The 20148-nt window shown below is 41.4% G+C and overlaps 1 protein-coding gene across 2 annotated transcripts; it reads right to left on the reverse strand.

Annotated features, from left to right (window-relative positions):
- Window positions 1-2164: 2164 nt before the first annotated feature.
- LOC123869852 (serine/threonine-protein kinase grp-like) lies at window positions 2165-19831 on the reverse strand. Of its 2 annotated transcripts, XM_045912926.1 has the most exons (6): window positions 19683-19831; window positions 19243-19382; window positions 13666-14204; window positions 4765-4962; window positions 3474-3644; window positions 2165-2779 (listed from the first exon to the last, which is right to left on the reverse strand). In XM_045912926.1, exons 2-6 carry the CDS (start codon window positions 19305-19307, stop codon window positions 2511-2513), a joined length of 1242 nt encoding a protein of 413 aa, XP_045768882.1. In that variant the 5' UTR covers window positions 19308-19382; window positions 19683-19831; the 3' UTR covers window positions 2165-2510. The 2 variants fall into 2 exon arrangements, with proteins under 2 accessions (XP_045768882.1, XP_045768883.1); XM_045912927.1 differs by lacking the exon at window positions 4765-4962.
- Window positions 19832-20148: the final 317 nt, after the last annotated feature.

Below are 20148 nucleotides of genomic sequence, written 5' to 3' on the forward strand. Positions count from 1 at the left end.
ACGACAACTGATTATTATAAGTAGAACAAACCTAGACGAGTAATTTGCGTCCATGGCAACTTACGCAAAGGACATTTATCTCAGTTTCGTGAGTAATGAATACTCAATGTACAAGACGGTTAGGGATTATTATGATCCAAAGGTACCAGTGTACCACTTTGGTGTTGAAAATAAGTGTGGTTTAAGTGCAAAGAGACAAGTTAACACCTACTAGATGACTTTAAGGCAGGGTAGCAGACTTCCATCTCAGAATGGACAAAGTTAAACGGCAATCACGTTTCGTCGTAAAGATTCGTCAATTCAACGTCCAACTTCAAAGCTTGTATCATTCCGGCAATGCTTGATTGCCGCACAATGATTATTTGTATAGGTAGTTTTAAGGAATCTGCTTTTGTAATGTTTAGTTTTAATTCCATAGTTAAGTATGTTTAGATAGTCCCACAACTTTGTTGTTGTTTTGGAATAGGCTTTCTGTTATTAAAATAACCATAAAATTTTAGATTTCATCGTTTATAGCACATATGTTATTGTTTACATATCATTAAAATAGTTTAAAGTTAAAGATGGAGGAGTCAGCAATTTAGGTCAGGAGTTTTTTGATCTTTTGTGAAGTTAAATCACTAATTGCAGTGTAGAAGTTGTTTAGCTTAATTTTATGTTTTGGACTTCCTCAAGAAAAAAAAATGTTTTATTTTAATTAACTCGTATTTTGAAGGACTATTTAGTCCTTGGCGGGCGGTATGTCCAATTTACTATATACTGATATGACTATTAAATGGAACATAGAAATGTTAATAGTTAATCCGTTCCATAATAGATGGCACCACCTACACGATAGTGCACGCTAAAACTCAGTGGCTTTGTAATAGTATATAAGTTCAAAGATTTGTTTAATAAATGCCCATACGTTCGGGGTTTAATGCTTATCATTTCTCCCACGGCTAACAGCGTCCTGAACACTATGTATACCTAACGATAAGCATTGTTTGCGCTACATCCTAGTCTGCGGATTGCTGTCGAGTGATGATACACTTTTGTAATAAATCAATTTATTAAAGTGCATTTTATTTAAAATCCCATCCCTTGTCGTTGACGATACCTACTTCCTATTTATGCAAAGTATGACCCTTAGCCCACAAAATGATTTCAGTAACTTGACTCGGCACGACGCTACTTACGAGATCTTATCGTAGCAAATATAGAATCTATGAAAGATACATACCTACTAGGTAGGTACCTATCTTGTATGTGGAGTGTAGAGGTGGACGTCGAATACACGATCGGAACCAACCACCGACCGAGGTCACCTTGGTTGAAAATCAACCGTGTACATGTAGTGACCTTCACCCACCCTGGTCGGGAACGCAGCCCTCCTCACCGGATGCAAATAGATGTCATCGAGTTGAGCTACGAGCGTGTGGAGGCCTGTTTGCCCTTTAGTAGTATCTACTATATAGGTACACCGCCGGGTAGGCTGAAATTCCAATTTAGTTACGTGACCTTAGTTGGTGGTCGGTTCCGATTGCGGTTAGATATGTATTCAGCCTAATCTCCGTGTTTTGGTTTGGCGAGGTTTCTAACTCCGCATATTCCACACCACTACTCAATATCGTTGCCGACGCTAGATTTCATGGTTACTTATCAAGTTTCTTAGAGAGATTTCATCCTTATAATTGATCCTAACGATCGATGCAATAAAAGGTAATTTTTACAGATTTTAGTCGGTGCAATTCCTGGTCGTGGCAAACGAATTTTCGAAAATCTTTGAATGCTCTGAATCTTTCTATATCAGGGATAATATTATTATCCCAACATTTTATTTCATAAATTTTTAAACTATTGGCTTTTAATTGTATTTTAGGACAGTAACACACACTCATGAAACAAATTGCGAGGGTCAGGATGGCTGGGCCATGACAGAATTTCGAAGGGCAAGTAATCACAAAATTGTATCTATTTGCCACCTCGCTAAAGCACCACATCTTGCAATTGCTCAAACTTCCAAATTATCTCATGGTCCAGCCATCTTGACGCTCACCTGTTTCATGGCAGCCTATCCGCCGACACCAACCACTTGCACCCACACAGCACGTCGACACGGATGAACCGCCTTTGCATCCTATGCACAGATATAGTTGGCAATGGATTTAGTAAAAAACTGAAATGTATTAAGATATAATTTACTTGAAATAATATTTTTCCTTTTATAATAATTAATATCAACTTTAAATCATCAATCAAACAATAGGTTATCTTATTTTAAAATGACATTCATTTTCGAAACAATCGCATTACACAGTTCATTACAAAAATATTATACAAATAATATGTACTTAAAACTATTGATCACAATAATTGAGGCGGGGCAGTTAACCCGAGTTAATAGTAACTAATTGTAAGCAGGAGGTGTAGATCAGTCTAGTCAGCGCAACCTCCATCAGCATGTGGATGCCGAAGCGTCGATGGAATTCCAACACAATACGTCGTCAAAATAAAGTGGAATTCGAGCACTACAACATTAGGTCCATTTCATTTGGACGCTGAAGTGGTTCCGGCTCGGCGTCCATGGGCTCGGCGCCGGGCGGCGGCGGCGCGGCCGGCGCGGCGGCCAGCAGCGCGTCGCGCAGGCGCACGTAGCGCCGCTTGAAGGCGAGCCCGCAGCCGCGCGAGCGCCGGAACTCCAGCAGCGAGCGCGCGCCGCCCGCGCCGCCCGCCACGGGCAGCGCGCGCGCGCGCATCTCCACGCCGCCGCCGCACTCGATGGCCAGCGCGCCGCCCGCCACGCGGCGCCACGGCGCGCGCTGCGCGTCCAGCACGGCGCTCAGCGCGCCCAGCGCGGCGGCCGCGTCGCAGCGCAGCCACACGCGCGTCATGCGCCGCACGAGGCGCGCCAGAACGCCGCCCGCGCCGCCCGCCCCGCCCTGCAAGCGACAGATCTAATCTTTCTGATCGGAGAAGTCCTTCAGTTGTGAATACAATTAAAAATAAAATTGACAGTCAGTGCCGATAGAAACCTTAGAATCTTTTGGATTTTCAAAATAATTGCAGTGGTATTGAGGGTAGTAGAATCGAGTATGACGGGTTTAGTCCCGATTGAAGTTCGCTACTTTCATTTCGATTGCGAGGAAATGAAAGTGATACGCGACCTGTGGGTGAGCTCACTCGCACACGTCGCCTCTTCTGGCTACTACGCACGCTCTAGCCGTACATCGACATATCACCCACTGCGCAAGTTTAGGGCTGGATATACCTTTTGACGTGACACCCACTGTACCATCCATGAATAAAGCATCAGGAGAGCATAAGAGGCTAGGCCCGAACGTTTCTCGAGACAATGAAATGAAAAAATGTCAACCCAGAGTGTTCTAAATTCGAAACACTTTTTCTCACGGAGTAGCAAAAACGACTCGCTCACTGGTTTTAGGCGCCCTTTAAGTGCGTGCACGACGCCGGCTTTCTGCGTGCACGAGTGTGCGTACGTACCTGGTCGGGCGAGTGCGCGGGCGTGGCCAGCAGCAGGTCGTCGGCGGTGGCGGGCTGCGACGAGCTCAGCATGGCGTCCATGTCGGCCGCCGTGAGCGCGCGCGCCGGCGCCGCGCCCGGCAGCGGCTGCGAGCTCCACGCGCGCCGCGAGCCCGAGCTCTCTGCGTGCACGCACGGGGCGCGTTAGACTTGAATCGACATGGTGTGCGACGTGTGATTGTTAAAATACACGTAAATTAGAAAAGTAGTACACTATTACTTCAATACATGCACACATAATTATAATATAGGCAGAATAGTTGTACAAATGTCGGACGTCGCTCCATCGTCTCTCGTCGCGAATCGCTCGCCGACTTCGTGGGAGAGCAGCGGCGCAGTGCTTTGGTAATCTAGCTTTATGAGCCTTGGACACGTCACGGAGCTAGATCGCCAAAGCGCCGCGCGCGCGCCGAGCCGAGCCGAGCCGAGCCGCGCCGCGCCGCGCGGCCGCGCTGAGGCACGAGGCGCCTCTGAGACCACACCACTCAGAGTCACCTAGTACCTGACGCGGCCGCGCGGACTCCGCAGGCGACGTCCGTGCGCCTGTCCGTGTACCTGCCAAACAAATCGTTACAACACACGAAGAGTTCAAATCATATCTTAAAATTCTGATTATCACACATAGACCTACTTTATTCACATACATCTATGATTAAAAAAAATATATCACTATAACAATGTTTTTTTAGGAATACATTGGGGCCGGCGCACATACGGCGGAGCGCAGCGCAGAGCATGCGTGAGAAGTTTTCTAATCGCGTGACACATTATGCGAATTTGTACCAGAGAATGCGCGAGCACGCGCGGATCTGCGCGCGGATGCGCGAGTATCCGCACGGATACACAATTGATTTTAAATATTATTTCAATGAGGACAATGTCGATAATATTTTGACTGTGAAAAATGCTCTGCGCTGCGCTCCCCCATATGTGCCCCGGCCCTTAAAATATTTTTTTCCCATTATGTAAGTAGTTTGGTCTCTGGGTTCCTAGATTTTTATTTGGGTAATGGGCGACGGCGCGGCGGCTGGCGTATTGTTATTCTTGTCCCGAGCATTCAGAGTTCGGTAGTCGTGGCCGCGGCCGCACGGATCGGTGGAAGCGCCGGTGACGATGCAGTCGGCCCTCTCCAGCGGAACTAAACATGATCGATTAGCTACCGAGAAGGACGCATTTTGTGCAGTGACTCGGGCCGAAAGCGACAGTATCGTCATCCTCTTCGTTCAGTCACACACAGCTCACCGTCGTCGGCGCAAGCCAGCCAGCGGTCGGCGAGCAGCTCGTCGAGCGTGGCGCGGCGCGCGGGGTCGGCGCACAGCGCGCGGCGCAGCGCCGGCAGCGCGCCGCCCGCCTTGCGCCACACGGCCGCGCCGTCGCCGCCGCGCGCGGTCCACGCCGCGTAGCGCGCGTCGTCCTCGCTCGCGCGCTCCCACGGCAGTTCTGCGGACATCGCGCAAGTCAGCGTGTCGTCTGCGCGCAAAGTGCACAAGTCCTAAGCGGGGTCGAGTATGCGCTTTTATACATTGACTATTACATAACAAGCACGGTAACCCGACATTTTTTGTTGTCGAGATAGTTGTCACTCTCGATTCTCATTGAAAAATTTCTTAATGACAGAGGCATAAACGCAGTGGGCTTCGGTGGTGACGTCAGTAGCACATCTCTGGAGCGGTGTCGGTCCCGCTGCGCCGCCGTGGGGCGGGCCGTAACTTCGGTACCATAACTTTAGGCAGCAGCACGCCTACAGCTAGGATACCAAAGACGCGGCCCGCGCCGTCGTCCAGTCGCACGGGGGTGTTACACATTCTACAAACATGCAACACGCTTAACAATATTTTTCAGAAAATAACTTAATTTCTAGAAATAGAGGCAAATCGCAATAATTTTATGAATGCAAAAGTACCTCCGGCTTGTTTGTTGGCTGTATTACAGAAGCAGGCGTTATTTTGCGGAAGTCCATGATATACAAGGAACCAAAAGCTTAATTTGCTATAATCCGCCAAACCAACGAAATCTGTATGGTACGCAGCACCACACTAATTCCACCCCACTCGACGCGCGTTTCGCCCCGACACCAGAGCATCCTCAGGAGATGTAGACCTTACAATGTCTAATTGCAATTATTGCAATACTCAGGAGATGTAATTGCATCCTCAGGAGATGTAGACCTTACAATGTCTAATTGCAATTATTGCAATACTCAGGAGATGTAATTGCATCCTCAGGAGATGTAGACCTTACAATGTCTAATTGCAATTATTGCAATATTCAGGAGATGTAATTGCATCCTCAGGAGATGTAGACCTTACAATGTCTAATTGCAATTATTGCAATACTCAGGAGATGTAATTGCATCCTCAGGAGATGTAGACCTTACAATGTCTAATTGCAATTATTGCAATACTCAGGAGATGTAATTGCATCCTCAGGAGATGTAGACCTTACAATGTCTAATTGCAATTATTGCAATATTCAGGAGATGTAATTGCATCCTCAGGAGATGTAGACCTTACAATGTCTAATTGCAATTATTGCAATACTCAGGAGATGTAATTGCATCCTCAGGAGATGTAATTGCATCCTCAGGAGATGTAGACCTTACAATGTCTAATTGCAATTATTGCAATATTCAGGAGATGTAATTGCATCCTCAGGAGATGTAATTGCATCCTCAGGAGATGTAGACCTTACAATGTCTAATTGCAATTATTGCAATACTCAGGAGATGTAATTGCATCCTCAGGAGATGTAATTGCATCCTCAGGAGATGTAGAACTTACAATGTCTAATTACAATAATTGCAATTAGACATTGTGAGGTCTATATAAATAAATAAATAAATAAATAAATAAAGGTTTATTCAGCTCTCATATACAGAATCACACACAAAAACAAAAAAAAAAAAAACAAGAATAACAACAAAGATAAAATCAAACTCGAATATAAATCAAACTCAAAACTAGAAAACACCATTATCCTATTGCTGTGTCTGTGAGCTAAAAGGGCTCTGCCTCAGCAAGATGCTGCAGTATTTGACTACTGCAGCGCTGATTTTCAGGCAGAGCCCTGGTGTCACGACCTGACAACGAAACAGTGCATCTGCATATTAGATTTAATCACAGATATAAAAAGCAACCAAAAAAGAAAAAAGAATTATTATTAACTAGGGTAGAAAAGATATTATATATATATTATCATTTATTGTATATACATATATATATATACATATATATATATATATATATATATATATATATATATTATACAAATATAAACATGAGTAGGGTCGACATGTCTTCAGCAAGGAATACGATTTATTTATTTTTTATCTTTACTGTAGACTTCATGGAGTTATACGAGGCAGCTTAGCATTATGGGAAACTGGTGTAGGTAGCAGGTATAAGTATAGTGCAGTGCCTGGAAGATCTGGAATGAACCTTAACCCAACGCTTTTTGTTTTTCTAAAACATATTTTTTTATAATTTTTTTAAACGAAATTGCGGATTTTAATACACGGGCTGGGGGCGGGAGATCATTCCAGATCTTGCAGGCTGCGTGTTTAAAAGTGCCTCGGAATGCGGCAGTTTTGTGCCTTGCCATAGCGATTCGGGGTGCAGATCTTATGCTGTATTTGCTGTTTTCTTTGACCCATTTTATTTTAGCGTGCAAATAAGCTGGCTTCCCTGTCGAAATTATACCAAATAGCATTGTCGCTAAGTGTAGTTTACGCCGCGATTCCATGTTTAACATATTTGCGTTGTTTATATGTGGGCTGACATGTGACCGCGGCGCTATGGAGAAACAAAATCGGGCACAAGCGTTCTGAACCCTCTGCACCAACTTTGCTGACCTGGCTAACAAACATGGCCCGTAAACAGTGTCAGCATAGTTTAATTTTGATAGGATCAAAGCATCACATAGACGTATCCTAACGTCAGTACTCAGATAGGGGCGCATTTTGTAAATGACTTTTAGTCTATAGAAACAATTTTTAACGATATTTTTGAGGTGTGTTTCAAAACGCAGATTTGAATCAAAAATAACTCCTAAATTTCGTGCTTCATATACTCTTTCCACCACCTCATTTCCTATTTGAATGGTAGGGTTATATGATTCAATTTTAGCTATAGTTCCCTTTGTCCCAATAATCATTAGTTTAGTTTTTTGAGGATTAAGGTTGAGAGAGTTTGAATCTGACCAGTTTGCTATATTTGCAAGATCCTGACTAATTTTTATCACAGCTTCAATTGTGTCTGATGGCTGGAAGGAGTAATAAAGTTGGACGTCGTCTGCGTATAAATGATATGAGCAATGTTTGATCGTGTGAATCATATCTGCAGTGTACAATGCGAACAATATGGGGCTTAATATTGACCCCTGAGGAACTCCCCTACGGACTGGCAAGGTTGAAGAGGTTAACGTGTTGCCATTCGTTTGGCTTGTAAGGACTAACTGTTCCCTATTTTTAAAATAGCTGTCAAACCACTTAACCGTCTTGTTAGTGAAACCATAGTAGGATAATTTGGATAGGAGTAAGGATGTATTAATGGAATCGAAAGCCCTGGAATAGTCTAGCAGAACCAATATGGTCCCCATGCGCTGATCTTGTGCAGTAAGTATATTATCTACTACATCCATGAGTGCTGTCGTTGTGCTATGGCTTTTACGAAAGCCAGATTGAAAAATAGGTAGTATGTTTTTGTCCTCAATGTATTTGGTCATTTGACTGCATATCACCTTTTCCAAAATTTTTGAAATACATGGGAGAATACTAATAGGTCTGAGATCTTTTAAGGTTGTAGGGTTGTCGATTTTAGGGAGAGGCTTAACAATGGCTGTTTTCCATACATCTGGGAATGTTGAAGTTACTATGGACCTATTTACTATGTTGGTTATAGTGGTGAGGCTTTGTGGGAGTGTTAACTCTAACATTTCCAGTGAGATTTTATCCACGCCAGTGGCATTCGATTTCAACCCTTTAAAAATCTTTAATATTTCATTTTCGTTGGTTAATTTAAAATCAAAAGTGTCAGGACCAAACCTATTAAATTCAAAGAAAGTATAAGTGGACAATTTGGTCGTATTTTTATAAGGGATTTCTAAAAAGTGCTTATTAATAAGTTCTGGGTTATTTAAAGACGTAGGGAGCTCATGTTCTTGCTTTTTTTTAATTACTAAAAATGATTTTAGATTTTTCCACATCACTACTGGGTTCTTAATATGTATGTTTATAAAGTATCTATAATAGGCATGTTTTTCTGCTTCAATGGCTTCGAGTACAGTTTTTTTTAGGTCTTTGTAAAATATTTTATGTGAGTCCTTTTGCGTTGATTTGTACCTCCTGTAGCTTGCATTTCGTAATTTTATCATTGATTTTATGGTATAAGTTATCCATGGACACTGCTGTTCTTTAAGAAGCGTTTTTTTACGCGGGGCGTGGAGATCAAAAATGTTTGATATATTGTTATTAAATGAAGCTACCATGCTATTTACTTCGCTCTCAATATTTATGTCCTTCCAGGGTACGTCGTTCAGATGCTGGTTAAAAAGTTGAGGGTCTACGTCTTTTAGAGGTCTAGTCATTATCCAGCGGGGTTTACTTTTTTCTTTCTTCGTATTTAATGTGGTTGTAACTACCGCATGGTTTCCTAAATCGGGGATATGTTTCACAGCAACTTCTCGCACCTTTGCATCTGTACAGATTAAATCTATGAGAGTTTCACTATGGTCGGTGAAGTGAGTAGGTTGCGTCACTAACTGAGTCAGGTTTATGCAATGAATAAAGTCTTTAAAAAGCTTTGATTTAGCGTCCATTTGATTTATCAGATTTATATTAAAATCGCCCAATAAAACCATGTTATCACAATCGGACAGACAAGTGACAGATTGCGTTAGTGCGTCTAGAAACAAATTAACATCCTGCCATGGCGGTCTATACGCTGTGCCCACGACAATGCGTCTACCATTCGTTTTAGTCTCTATCCACATTTGCTCTACAGAGTGAAGGTTGGGGTGATCGCATATTTTAATTCTGATGTCTTTTTTTAAGTAAAACCCCACTCCACCACCTCGGCCGCCACGAACGTCAGCTGGGCGAGGCTTATGGCGCAGCTTGTATCCCGGAACTATCGGCGCGAGTCCCTCTTCCCCTTCACGAATCCAAGTTTCATTAATTGCAACTATGTCCACATTTATTTCAGCCATTGCCTCAATAAACTCCTCATGTCTAGTTCCTAGAGAACCGGCATTAAATAATCCAATTTTAAAGTATGTAGACTTATCTTTTTTAAACATTTATTTTTTTTAATATTAAAAGAATTTTTGTGTACGTTAGAATTTTGTGCCGGTGTTTTAGTTTTAAAATAAAATATAAAAATACATAGACATATAAAATACGTAACTTGTTTACTAGGGAATTTACATTAGAAATCTTAAAAATATCATACAGAGTAATCTTTCCTGAGACAGCGACCCGTCGACTTCGCGAACTAATCAAATTATAATAGATGAGTATTTGCGTGTAGCGTTTTATTTCTATTATAGTAATATTTTTATAAAGATTGCTCATGACCAGGTGTGCGCACAGCAGAGAAGCACCTTGTATCTGTACTCTACATAATTTCCGGGAGAAAAATAGTAAAACTGTTCGAATATATACTCGGAAATGTAAATAGCTAAAACATAGTAATATAGTAACATAGATCTTAAATAATAAAGTTTTTATCTTAAGATAGTTCTTATTTTTAGAAACGCCATCATGGTTGTAAAAATAAACACTAATAAGTGGTTGATACAAAGTCATAACAATTGCTAACAACAGTTTAGAGACATATTTTCTTAGTTTTTCTTCAACCCAACTGGGATATCGCCAAAAATCCGTACTAGATCACCTTCTGATTTTATTAGGTGCGCTGATTTACCATCTCCTTGGCGCACGTATATTTTGCCGCGCTTGGTCCATGAGTATCTCCAGTGCATATGTTTGGCTATTTCTCGAACTTGATAAAAAAGTTGCTTGTTTTTTCTCGTTAGCCTCTCGTTCACGTAGAACCGCCTAGCCGGCGAGTCGAGACCCAAGGCTTCAGTGGTGACACCTCGGCGCGTCCGGGCACTGCGTAGGAATTCATCACGCAAGTTTCGTCGCGACAGCCGCACCACCATTCGACGACCGCGGCCGGCCTCCGCTGTTTGCGAGCTGTTTTCGATCTTTTTACCGACTCTTTCCGCGAAAATGATATCCCTTTCATCGAGGCTTAGCCCTAGTTTGGCGGCTATAACCGTGACAGTATGCTGAGGATTTTCCCCGCTGATTTCTGGTAGATTAGAAATCTCGATGTCCGCCTGGAGGAGCTCCTGGTCCCGATCATTTAAGTCCTCTGTGAGTTGAGAAATTTTCTCTTCGAGTGTGCTAGTTTCCATGCATTTGTGACTCGTTGAAACCTTGACTTGGTTTTCAAGGTTTAACAGTCTTCCATCAAAGTCGTCCATACGTAGGTTGCAGTCGGCGATAGCGCCTCGTATGTCACTCATTTCTACACGGAACTCTTTTAGCTCCCTTCTTAGTTCCTGAATTTCCTCTCGAAAAAGACGTATTTCGAGACCCAGCTCTAAAGTTTGGGTGGTGTCTAGAGCGGTGTCATTGAGTAATTCTTTCTCTGGTGTAGGATTCCCCAATGCAGTTCTAGGGGTGTCGCCCTGGATACTAGGACTCCCCGATGCAGTTCTGGGGGTATCGCCCTCGGTTTCAGTCCCACTTGTACCTTTTATCGGTGTATCAATATTTCCTACTTTAGGTATTTTTGCCACACATTCTGGGCATTTCCATTGTTTAGGCGATTGTGCATGCTCGGGGAGTCCCACACAAGCCGTGTGGTATTTACTTGGACAAACGGTGCAGTTTGCAGCACAAAGGGCAGACAGAAACCGTCCACAGGCAGCGCACTTCACCATATCGACAGTTAGTGCAATTATCCTTCCAATATAATTGTTGTGATTCACGCTGCTTACAATCGACAGCGCTGTACCGTGGGCCACTTGTAGGTAGATATATAAAACAAAATCAAAAAGTACCGTCTTCTTGATATTGTAATGATGAAATCGAAAATAAATTTCAGATTTACGCACCCTTGCCAGTAGCTTTTACGCGGGATAACACTTCCAGTACTTTATTATGCCACTATCTACCCCGTTATCTCTTTGGGGAGGTTTTACACTCAAAACTTAAATTAAAATAACACAAAACTTGTCAGAGACGCACATGTTGTTGTCACGATCGTGACTTCATCTATATTGATCTTCATCTATCGTGATTCATATATCTGCTGAGGATGCTCCAGTGTCGGGGCGAAACGCGCATCGAGTGGTGTTGGAATTTGTGTGGTTGCTGCGTACCATACAGATTTCGTTGGTTTGGCGGATTAAGCTTTTGGTTCAAACTTTTGGACAAACTTTGGCCCGCGGCCTCGCTTGCATGCTTCGATTGACAAACGTAGTTTATTCCTATGCCTCAGGCTCATCTAGCTTACATATACGTCGAGAGTCAACTAATTTATATATTTTTTCAACATTTTGTGAGTGAAGTCCATATTATTATATGAATCAATAAATGAGTAAATGGAATATTCAAACACAAACCAATAGAAATAAAGAAAGCGAAATAACATGATTGTTTGTTTACTCTGTACAGTGTATAGATCCAGATCTATCAGATTAGATTTCAAATAATCCCTACAGTAGTTTCTGAGATTAGCGCGCGCAGACAAACTTAGCGGAGGCACTTCGTTTTATAATGTTAGTGTCATAATGTTGCCAACATCTTTTAAACCGATTTGAAAAAAGGAAGATGTACTCAATCTGATGATGATGACCTCTGTTATTCGAAAGTGCCTGGGACCGATTTGGAAAATTTATTTTTTCCTTTGAAAGGGTATAGTTCCCAGGTGGTCGCATATAAATAACACGATCTAATGAATATCTTCGAAGATACATAATGGAACTCCTCAACGGATAAAAGTAAATTGCTCGCAATTGTGTAATAGCTCAGAAAACAGTAGGTTTTTATCCAGACATAGCATATTTTAATACATGGGGCCAATAAAACCAGTAAAAAAACAACAAAAACAAATAAAAACCGACTTCAACACCTAAGTGTTGAAGTCGGTTTTTATTTGTTTTTGTTGTTGGTGGTTAGCCACCAACACTAAAACACGTACATTATCGCACATGTGTTATAGCAAATTATTATTATTGCTATTCAACGGTAAATCGGCTTGATACTTCTCGCCAACTTCTCTGTATATCCAGTATGACTAATTTAAAAAATCTTACTCGTGTTGTTTACAAGCCGTGTTTACTAGTTTTGAAAGTACATTTTACGAGCAATATTAGTATTCAATAGCTGTTTTTGAAACAGCTGCATAATAAGGTATTCATTCCTTCACAGTATTCAATATCTTCCGAATATATACATTTTCCTCCAGAAAAAAACATTAGTTACCAAAAAGGAGACACAGTAAATAATAAATTAGACTTGCAACAAATAGTATATTCGGCAGTATACCGAATACCGAATATTCGGCGAGGCCCCTGACCGAATAGCCGAATATTAGGCAAAAGTATTCGGCTGGATTTTTTTATTAAATTGGATTAAATTATGTAGGTACCTGTTTTATGTACCAATGACAACTTAATAAATGATTATAAAAGAAATGAGAACCTTACCCTTCTAAATTTTGATTACCACAACAATTCAAATACATAGAATCCTCCATTTTTCCAATTCAGAAGATGATTATGTACCTTTGTTATGCACCAATGACTACATAAATGATTATAACAGAAATGAATATATACGTAATCAATCGATTTTAATTTTTCATTTTACCAATTATTTCTCTATGACAAAATATATTATTTAAGTATTCGGTATTCGGCCGAATATAATAAAAGCAGCCGAATAGGCCGAATACCGAATAGTAACCGAATATTCGTTGCAAGTCTATAATAAATTAATATTGAATATAGAACGACGAATGACCACAGCTTAAAATGTAATAGTATGACGTCAAAATCCTACAAAAAAATCGCGCACGCATTCTGCCCAACAGACATCGCGCTCATGCCTCAAATGCACGCTGTACTGACCGCCGGCGAGCATCGCGAGCAGCACGAGCGCGGCGCTCCACACGTCGGCGGGCGGCGCGCGGTAGGGCGCACGCGGCGCCGTCAGCACCTCGGGCGCGGCGTAGGGCAGCGTGCCGCACACGCGCGCCAGCAGCCGCTCGCGCGCGCCCACGCGGAACAGCGTCGCCATCCCGAAGTCGGAGATCTTGAGCCGGTCGCGGTGGTCGAGCAGCAGGTTCTCGGGCTTGAGATCGCGGTGCGCCACGCCGCGCGCGTGCAGGTAGCGCAGGCCGGCCAGCAGCTGGCGCGCGTAGCGGCGCGCGCGCGGCGGCGCCATGCCGCGGTCGGGCTCGATGCGGTCGAATAGCTCGCCGCCCTGCGCGTACTCCAGGAACAGGTAGTGCAGCGCGCCGTGGCGCCGCGCGCCCAGGCAGCGCAGCACGTGCGGGTGGCGCAGCGCGCGGTGCAGCGCCGCCTCGCGCGCCTCGCCCGCCGCCTCGGCGCGCACCGCCTTCAGCGCCACGCACGCGCCCGACACCGAGTGCACCAGCAGCCGCACCCTGTCCGACAACACACTCCATCTCAACTAACGCTACGTTGCTTATCCCTGATATGTTAATCATGAATGCGTATATTTTTCCCTTTATCTTTTGAACACTGCATATGCATAATGCTTGTAGTTTCGCATATAAAAGTGAAGAAATAAAAATAGTGAAGGACACCACCCGGGCGACGGCGGCGGGCCGTGTCACTAGTAACAAAAAACCGGCCAAGTGTGAGTCAGATTCGCGCACTGAGGGTTCAGTACTCGGGTAGTTTTTCCAACATTTTACACGATAAATCAAAAACTATTATGCATAAAAATAAATAAAAATCTATTTTAGAATGTACAGGTAAAGCCCTTTCATATGATACCCCACTTGGTTAATAGTTATCTTACTTTGAAAATTGAAACACATTTTTTTTTTAAATGATGTAACCACAAATTCGTGGTCTTCAGATTTATACCTACCTGCCAAATTTAATGATTCTAGGACAACGGGAAGTTACCCTATAGGTTTCTTGACAGACAGACAACAAAGTGATCCGTGTCTAACGCTGAATTAAACTTTTCTTCCGGAAAAGTCGCGTGAAAAATACTTCAAAGCCTTTGAATTATTTAACGATCGCTACACTCAGGATTCTAACTCGCTACGCTCGTGATTTTAAGTTAGAATCATGAGTGTAGCGAGGGGTTCAAAGGCACAAGAAACAAAAATTTTGCTATCGTGTGATACATACAACTTCTCACCTCGATAGCGAAAACACAAGATCTAAGAAAATAATTATTTATTGATAGATATTTTTATATTCATGTATATTACATGTTTATATGATAAAACTAGTTTCTGAGTAGATCTTCACACTTTTAGCAAATTTCCAATCGTTAAATAATTCAAAGGCTTTCAAGTATTTTTCACGCCACTTTTCCGGAACAAAGTTTAATTCAGCGTTAGACACTGATTCCTTTAATAACTGATGGTTTTAAATTATCACTAGAATCACTCATTTTCTTATTTTTAAAACTTTTATAACAATTATCTACAAAGAAATTAGATAGGTATGTTTTTATTAAGCTTTAGACCTCATAGACAATTTTTCTTTTGTTTTTCCACCATGTTTTATTCCTTTTTAATCTGCGTTCGGAATTGTGTCAATCATGAAATAAAATATATTTTAATAATAATAAATCAATATTCATTTTCTTTTACGTTTCATGTTGTGTTACAGAATTATAAAGTCTAAAACACATTTTAACAAAAAGAAAATATTTCAAATAATAAAATAGAGAGTTAAAAAAAAAATTGTTGAAATAAAATGTATGGGGTATGCAATATTATATACAACATTTCCGAACGTCTCTTGTGACGATGAAGAAATGCCAATCCAAAGCGTTCTAAATTCAAAACACTTTTTCTCACGCCAGTGAGCAAAAACTAGTTTTGCTCACTGGTTTTGGGCAGCAAAGGCGCCCTGTTTGAGCTAGAGAGGTGAAAAGTTAGTTTAACTTAGGAAGCTCATAGTCGAGCTTCCGTCCGTTCGCACGAGCTCGGGCAGTAGTGCTCGGCAGCCACATCGCAGCTCGCGCGGCGGCACTGACCGCGCGGGGTGGTTCAACTCTCAAGGATGCGACGCCGCAGACAAACACGATCTGTTTTTTCGTCACAATTGCGCTCGTACAGTTCCGCCTCGACAATTACACAACAGGCAAGCCGAGCGCCGGCGGCCGACTGCTGGTCCAACAGACCCCTTGTTGGCTTGTTGCTCTGCTCGCGCCTCGCGCGGCACTACTTGCTACCATTAAATAGATCGACAAATGCCCCCTTGCACACGAGGCCTTTTTACTAACCGACTTCAAAAAAACAGGTTATGTATTCGACCCATACATACATAATTTTATTATGTACATATATGTATGTATGGCTGCGATTATCTAATGTGAACCGATTTTGGTATTTTTTCACTGTCGTAATTTACATACTTTCAGGACGGAATTACATACTTTACTACGCCACCCACATAGTAAGAGTTCTCTCTTCTCAAAAAGCCTCTTCTGCACTGGGCCAATACTCTATAATCACTTGCCAAAAAATATTATAGCCACAAATGAGGTTTCTTCCTTTAAAGCAAAATTAATGAAATTTTTAATTGAAAAAGGTTACTACTCCATTAATGAATATATGTATAACTGACAAGGTATAAGAAATGTGGAATATTTAGACTAGAATTACTAAGTAGTTCTCAAAAATATGTAGAATAGTTATTTGTTCAACAAGATAGCAAAATTAATTTTTGCTGCGAGTGCTTAGTTTGAACCCCGAGCGGGCGAAGGATTCTAAGTTAGAATCCTGAGTGTAGTGAGGGGTTCAAAGGCACAAGAAACAAAAATTTTACTATCGTGTGATACATACAACTTTTGTAGTAGTACACAGTAGTAGTTTTACAGTAGTACACATCATGTCACCACCACAATTACATGTTGGAGGATATTTTCGGTAAATTGCAACGATTTTCTTGAGATTTCTGAACTAATTTGATTTTTTTTAAAACCCAATAGAAGAAGTTTGCAAGATGGTCCTAAAAAAATCTGAATCCAATTCTTTAATCCTTATGCTAACTGTTACTGTGTGCTTATGTTATGGTGATTCAGGAACTGTTGGTAGTGAATTGATATTGTAGGTACTACAAGTCCTGACTCCTCATCACCGAGGGGGCAGCATTCCTAAACAATAGGGATTCATCGCGGGAACTTTAGGTGCATAAGGCTGTAATTGAAAAACCAAAATACTGTGTGCCTAATAAACATATAAGGAAGGCAAGGTAGGTGTTATAGAACAAAGGTAAACAATGTCAATTTTTTTTCTTTTGGTCTTTGGTTTTTTTTTTTTCTCTCTCGTCTGGCTTTACACTGATTAGCCAATGTCAAGTTTGTAGTTATTTACAAGTTAGGGAAACTATATGTTTAAGTATGGACCCCGTCTGTGCCGGCGCCCGCCGACATACACGCGGCGCCCCTTTAGAGCGCTTCCCAGTCAGTTCCACCAGCAATAAACACCAGTAGAACACAAAAACCGGCCACTTCTAACAAAAAAACACTCCAAAAAGACAACACGCGCGCCAGCAAACGCCACCACAGACGAAGTCCCTTGGTCTTTGGTATTACATACATTAAATATTAAATCATTAAAAAAAACTTTACTACTTTGACCATATTAAGTGTCAGTCTCATAAAATATGGTCAGGCAGTGATGAGGTGCGCCAGCCTCCATCTTGTATATGAGCAGGCCTGTGCTATTGTTGTCGCTTTGTTTTTACAACTATGACAACTTTCTGCTGCGCTCAATACAAAAAACTTAAAAGTTAAAAGTGAATACATGTCTTCTTCGGCCAAACACTAGTCTATTATTTTAATAAAATCTGAATCCCAAGTGTAACTGTATTGTGTTAGTTTATTGAGTTACTTGCTCTATTAACCTGCAGAAGTATTACAAGTAGAAGATTTTGGCAACTACATTGAATGTTGTTAATGTACAGCCTGGCCAAATCTATACTTATACTAATTAAATGTTGTTAATGTACAGCCTGGCCAAATCTATACTTATACTAATTAAATGTTGTTAATGTACAGCCTGGCCAAATCTATATTTATACTAATTAAATGTTGTTAATGTACAGCCTGGCCAAATCTGTACTTATACTAATTAAATGTTGTTAATGTACAGCCTGGCCAAATCTATACTTATACTAATTAAATGTTGTTAATGTACAGCCTGGCCAAATCTATACTTATACTAATTAAATGATAAAACTTCAACTAAACTCAGCTAACTATGTGCTAATTATAGAAGAAATAAAAAAAGGGCCCCAGAATGTATTTAGCCAAATATTTCCATATTATAACCTACAAGTGAAATGTGCAATGTGCTTTGATCTATTACAAAATGATTAGGTATGATGCATTCTTTTTAGTTTATGGATTTCAATGATTGACAAGTAATGCTATATCCATGATAGGCTAATGGTGACTACACCCTCCTTCCGTTTGGTGGTTTGAGCCCGGGAACACATTTCTAACTTTTATGAGTTGTGTTCAAATAGCACTGCAGGGTGAAGGAAAACATTGCAAGCAAACCTGCATGCTTATTGCTTAAGGGTTCTCAGTAATGTTCTCAAAGGTGTGTTAAGTCTGCCAATATACACTCCACCAGAGTGGTCAACTTCTCTTTCTGAGAAGAGACTGATGCTCTGTAGTGAGCCGGCAATGGGTTGATCATCATGAACATGAATGATGTATTATAATCTAGTGTCAAATCTTGCACGCCCTAATACATCATAAGTGACAACCCTGTAAAAGTAACACAGGTTGCCAACAGGTAGTCCACTTAAGACAGTTCCATGATGATGGATTCAGTATAATATTAAAAAAACCTTTGTCAATTTAAAAATTGAAAATTATGTAGTCATATCCACAGCTTTGACTATATTTAGCAAATTAAATCTGCAGTAATCAAATCACAGCTAATCTAAATACAAAGAGGCTAATTCTATTCTCTTATACCAGGTAAATTTAATGCTATCCCTTTCATAATGCTCCCCGAAGGTAAAAGGTAGCACTAGATAAGAGAACTGTCATTTTAGCTGTTCTGCACAACAGAACTAGCCACCATGTTGGCCTAAAATAATAGATTGTTACAAAGCTACAAGCATGTTACTTAATTAAAAACCTGTTCATAACTTATATTACATTTACCTATAGGTACTATTATGCCTAGTAACACAAAATTTTATCCAATATTTTTACCAAAATGCAGTTTAAACTAAATAAAAGTCAACACAATGCCTAACACAAGTGTTTCACTGATGGTGCATTCTATAGTATAATATCCACTGCAAAGTGATTGTTTCAACAAAATGCGAGGCACCATACACCTAACCAGCTGTGTTATCATCCTTTGTACTGACAATCCATCATCGTGGCGCGAGCCGGTCGCGATTCCTCTGTGTAACACTTCATGCAGTTGTTATCAAGGTTAGGTAGGAAATATAAAGTGCACTCACTCTCCGTAGGCGCCCTCGCCCAGCACCTGCGCCACCAGCCAGCCCTCGACGAACTCGCCCGCCATCGCGCCGCGCCTCAGCACGAGCCGGCTCCGGCAGACCACGCCGCTGCTTTACCGATGTCCATCTTTTTTCGTAAACTATGAAGAATAATTCAGTAAAAATAAGGAAAAGGAAGCAGACGACCGCGTGGCGGTTCCGTTGAGATCGATTTCAGCGAAAATATGCAGTAAATCGTTCCAAAAATTATTCTAAATGGCGGAAGGCACGTGGAGTTTGGCGAACAAAGCCCGTGCCGAACGCAGCCGTCGCCCCGGCGCTACCTCGCCCGATAACGGTGTATCGCTTACCGAATAATGTGTAGAACGGTTTAAGATGAACGACGATGATTAATAAATCTTCTTCGAATCCGATATTATCCGAAAAAGCGATTGACTAACCTTTTAAACGACTTCAACACCATTTTGCCATTTTGCTTTTTCCTTCCCTCTACTCTACAAATTATTCGTTCACCAATCGTCGACCAACCCGAGTCCCGACCGCGCCATGGTTTCAATCGGCTTTTTTCGATTGAAAAGATCAATGGCTACTGACGTTCAGAAATAATTTCATGAACATTCAATTAAATTATAGAATTAAATCAAAAAGACGTTATTCAGTGGAAGAATAGATCATTATTTATAAAATTTAGAGCAAAATGTCAATGATATGATACAAAACATTATAAATATTAGTAAATTATTATTTAAAGTATTTAAACAGTCGACACGGGTAACATTGGATATTATGATCAGCCATTGACCTGTGGCACAGGGCATACCATCGCGACTGCTAAACTTGTAAGAAAACATCGAAGCTTCATTTTAGGCGTCAAATATTACCTACAGGCTACATTTGATGCTAGGT

The sequence above is a fragment of the Maniola jurtina genome, chromosome 11 (assembly GCF_905333055.1).
Source record: "Maniola jurtina chromosome 11, ilManJurt1.1, whole genome shotgun sequence".
In the NCBI taxonomy this organism is placed as follows: Eukaryota; Metazoa; Arthropoda; class Insecta; order Lepidoptera; family Nymphalidae; genus Maniola; species Maniola jurtina.

Bases quoted from the DNA above. Each gene is read 5' to 3' on its own strand.
- LOC123869852 (XM_045912926.1), bottom strand. From the start codon at position 19,307: ATGGCGGGCGAGTTCGTCGAGGGCTGGCTGGTGGCGCAGGTGCTGGGC. The intron at 14,205-19,242 runs GTGAGTGCACTT...GTTGTCGGACAG, and splicing joins GGCGAGGGCGCCTACGGAGA to GGTGCGGCTGCTGGTGCACT. The intron at 4,963-13,665 runs GTCAGTACAGCG...CGATGTCCGCAG, and splicing joins GCTCGCGATGCTCGCCGGCG to AACTGCCGTGGGAGCGCGCG.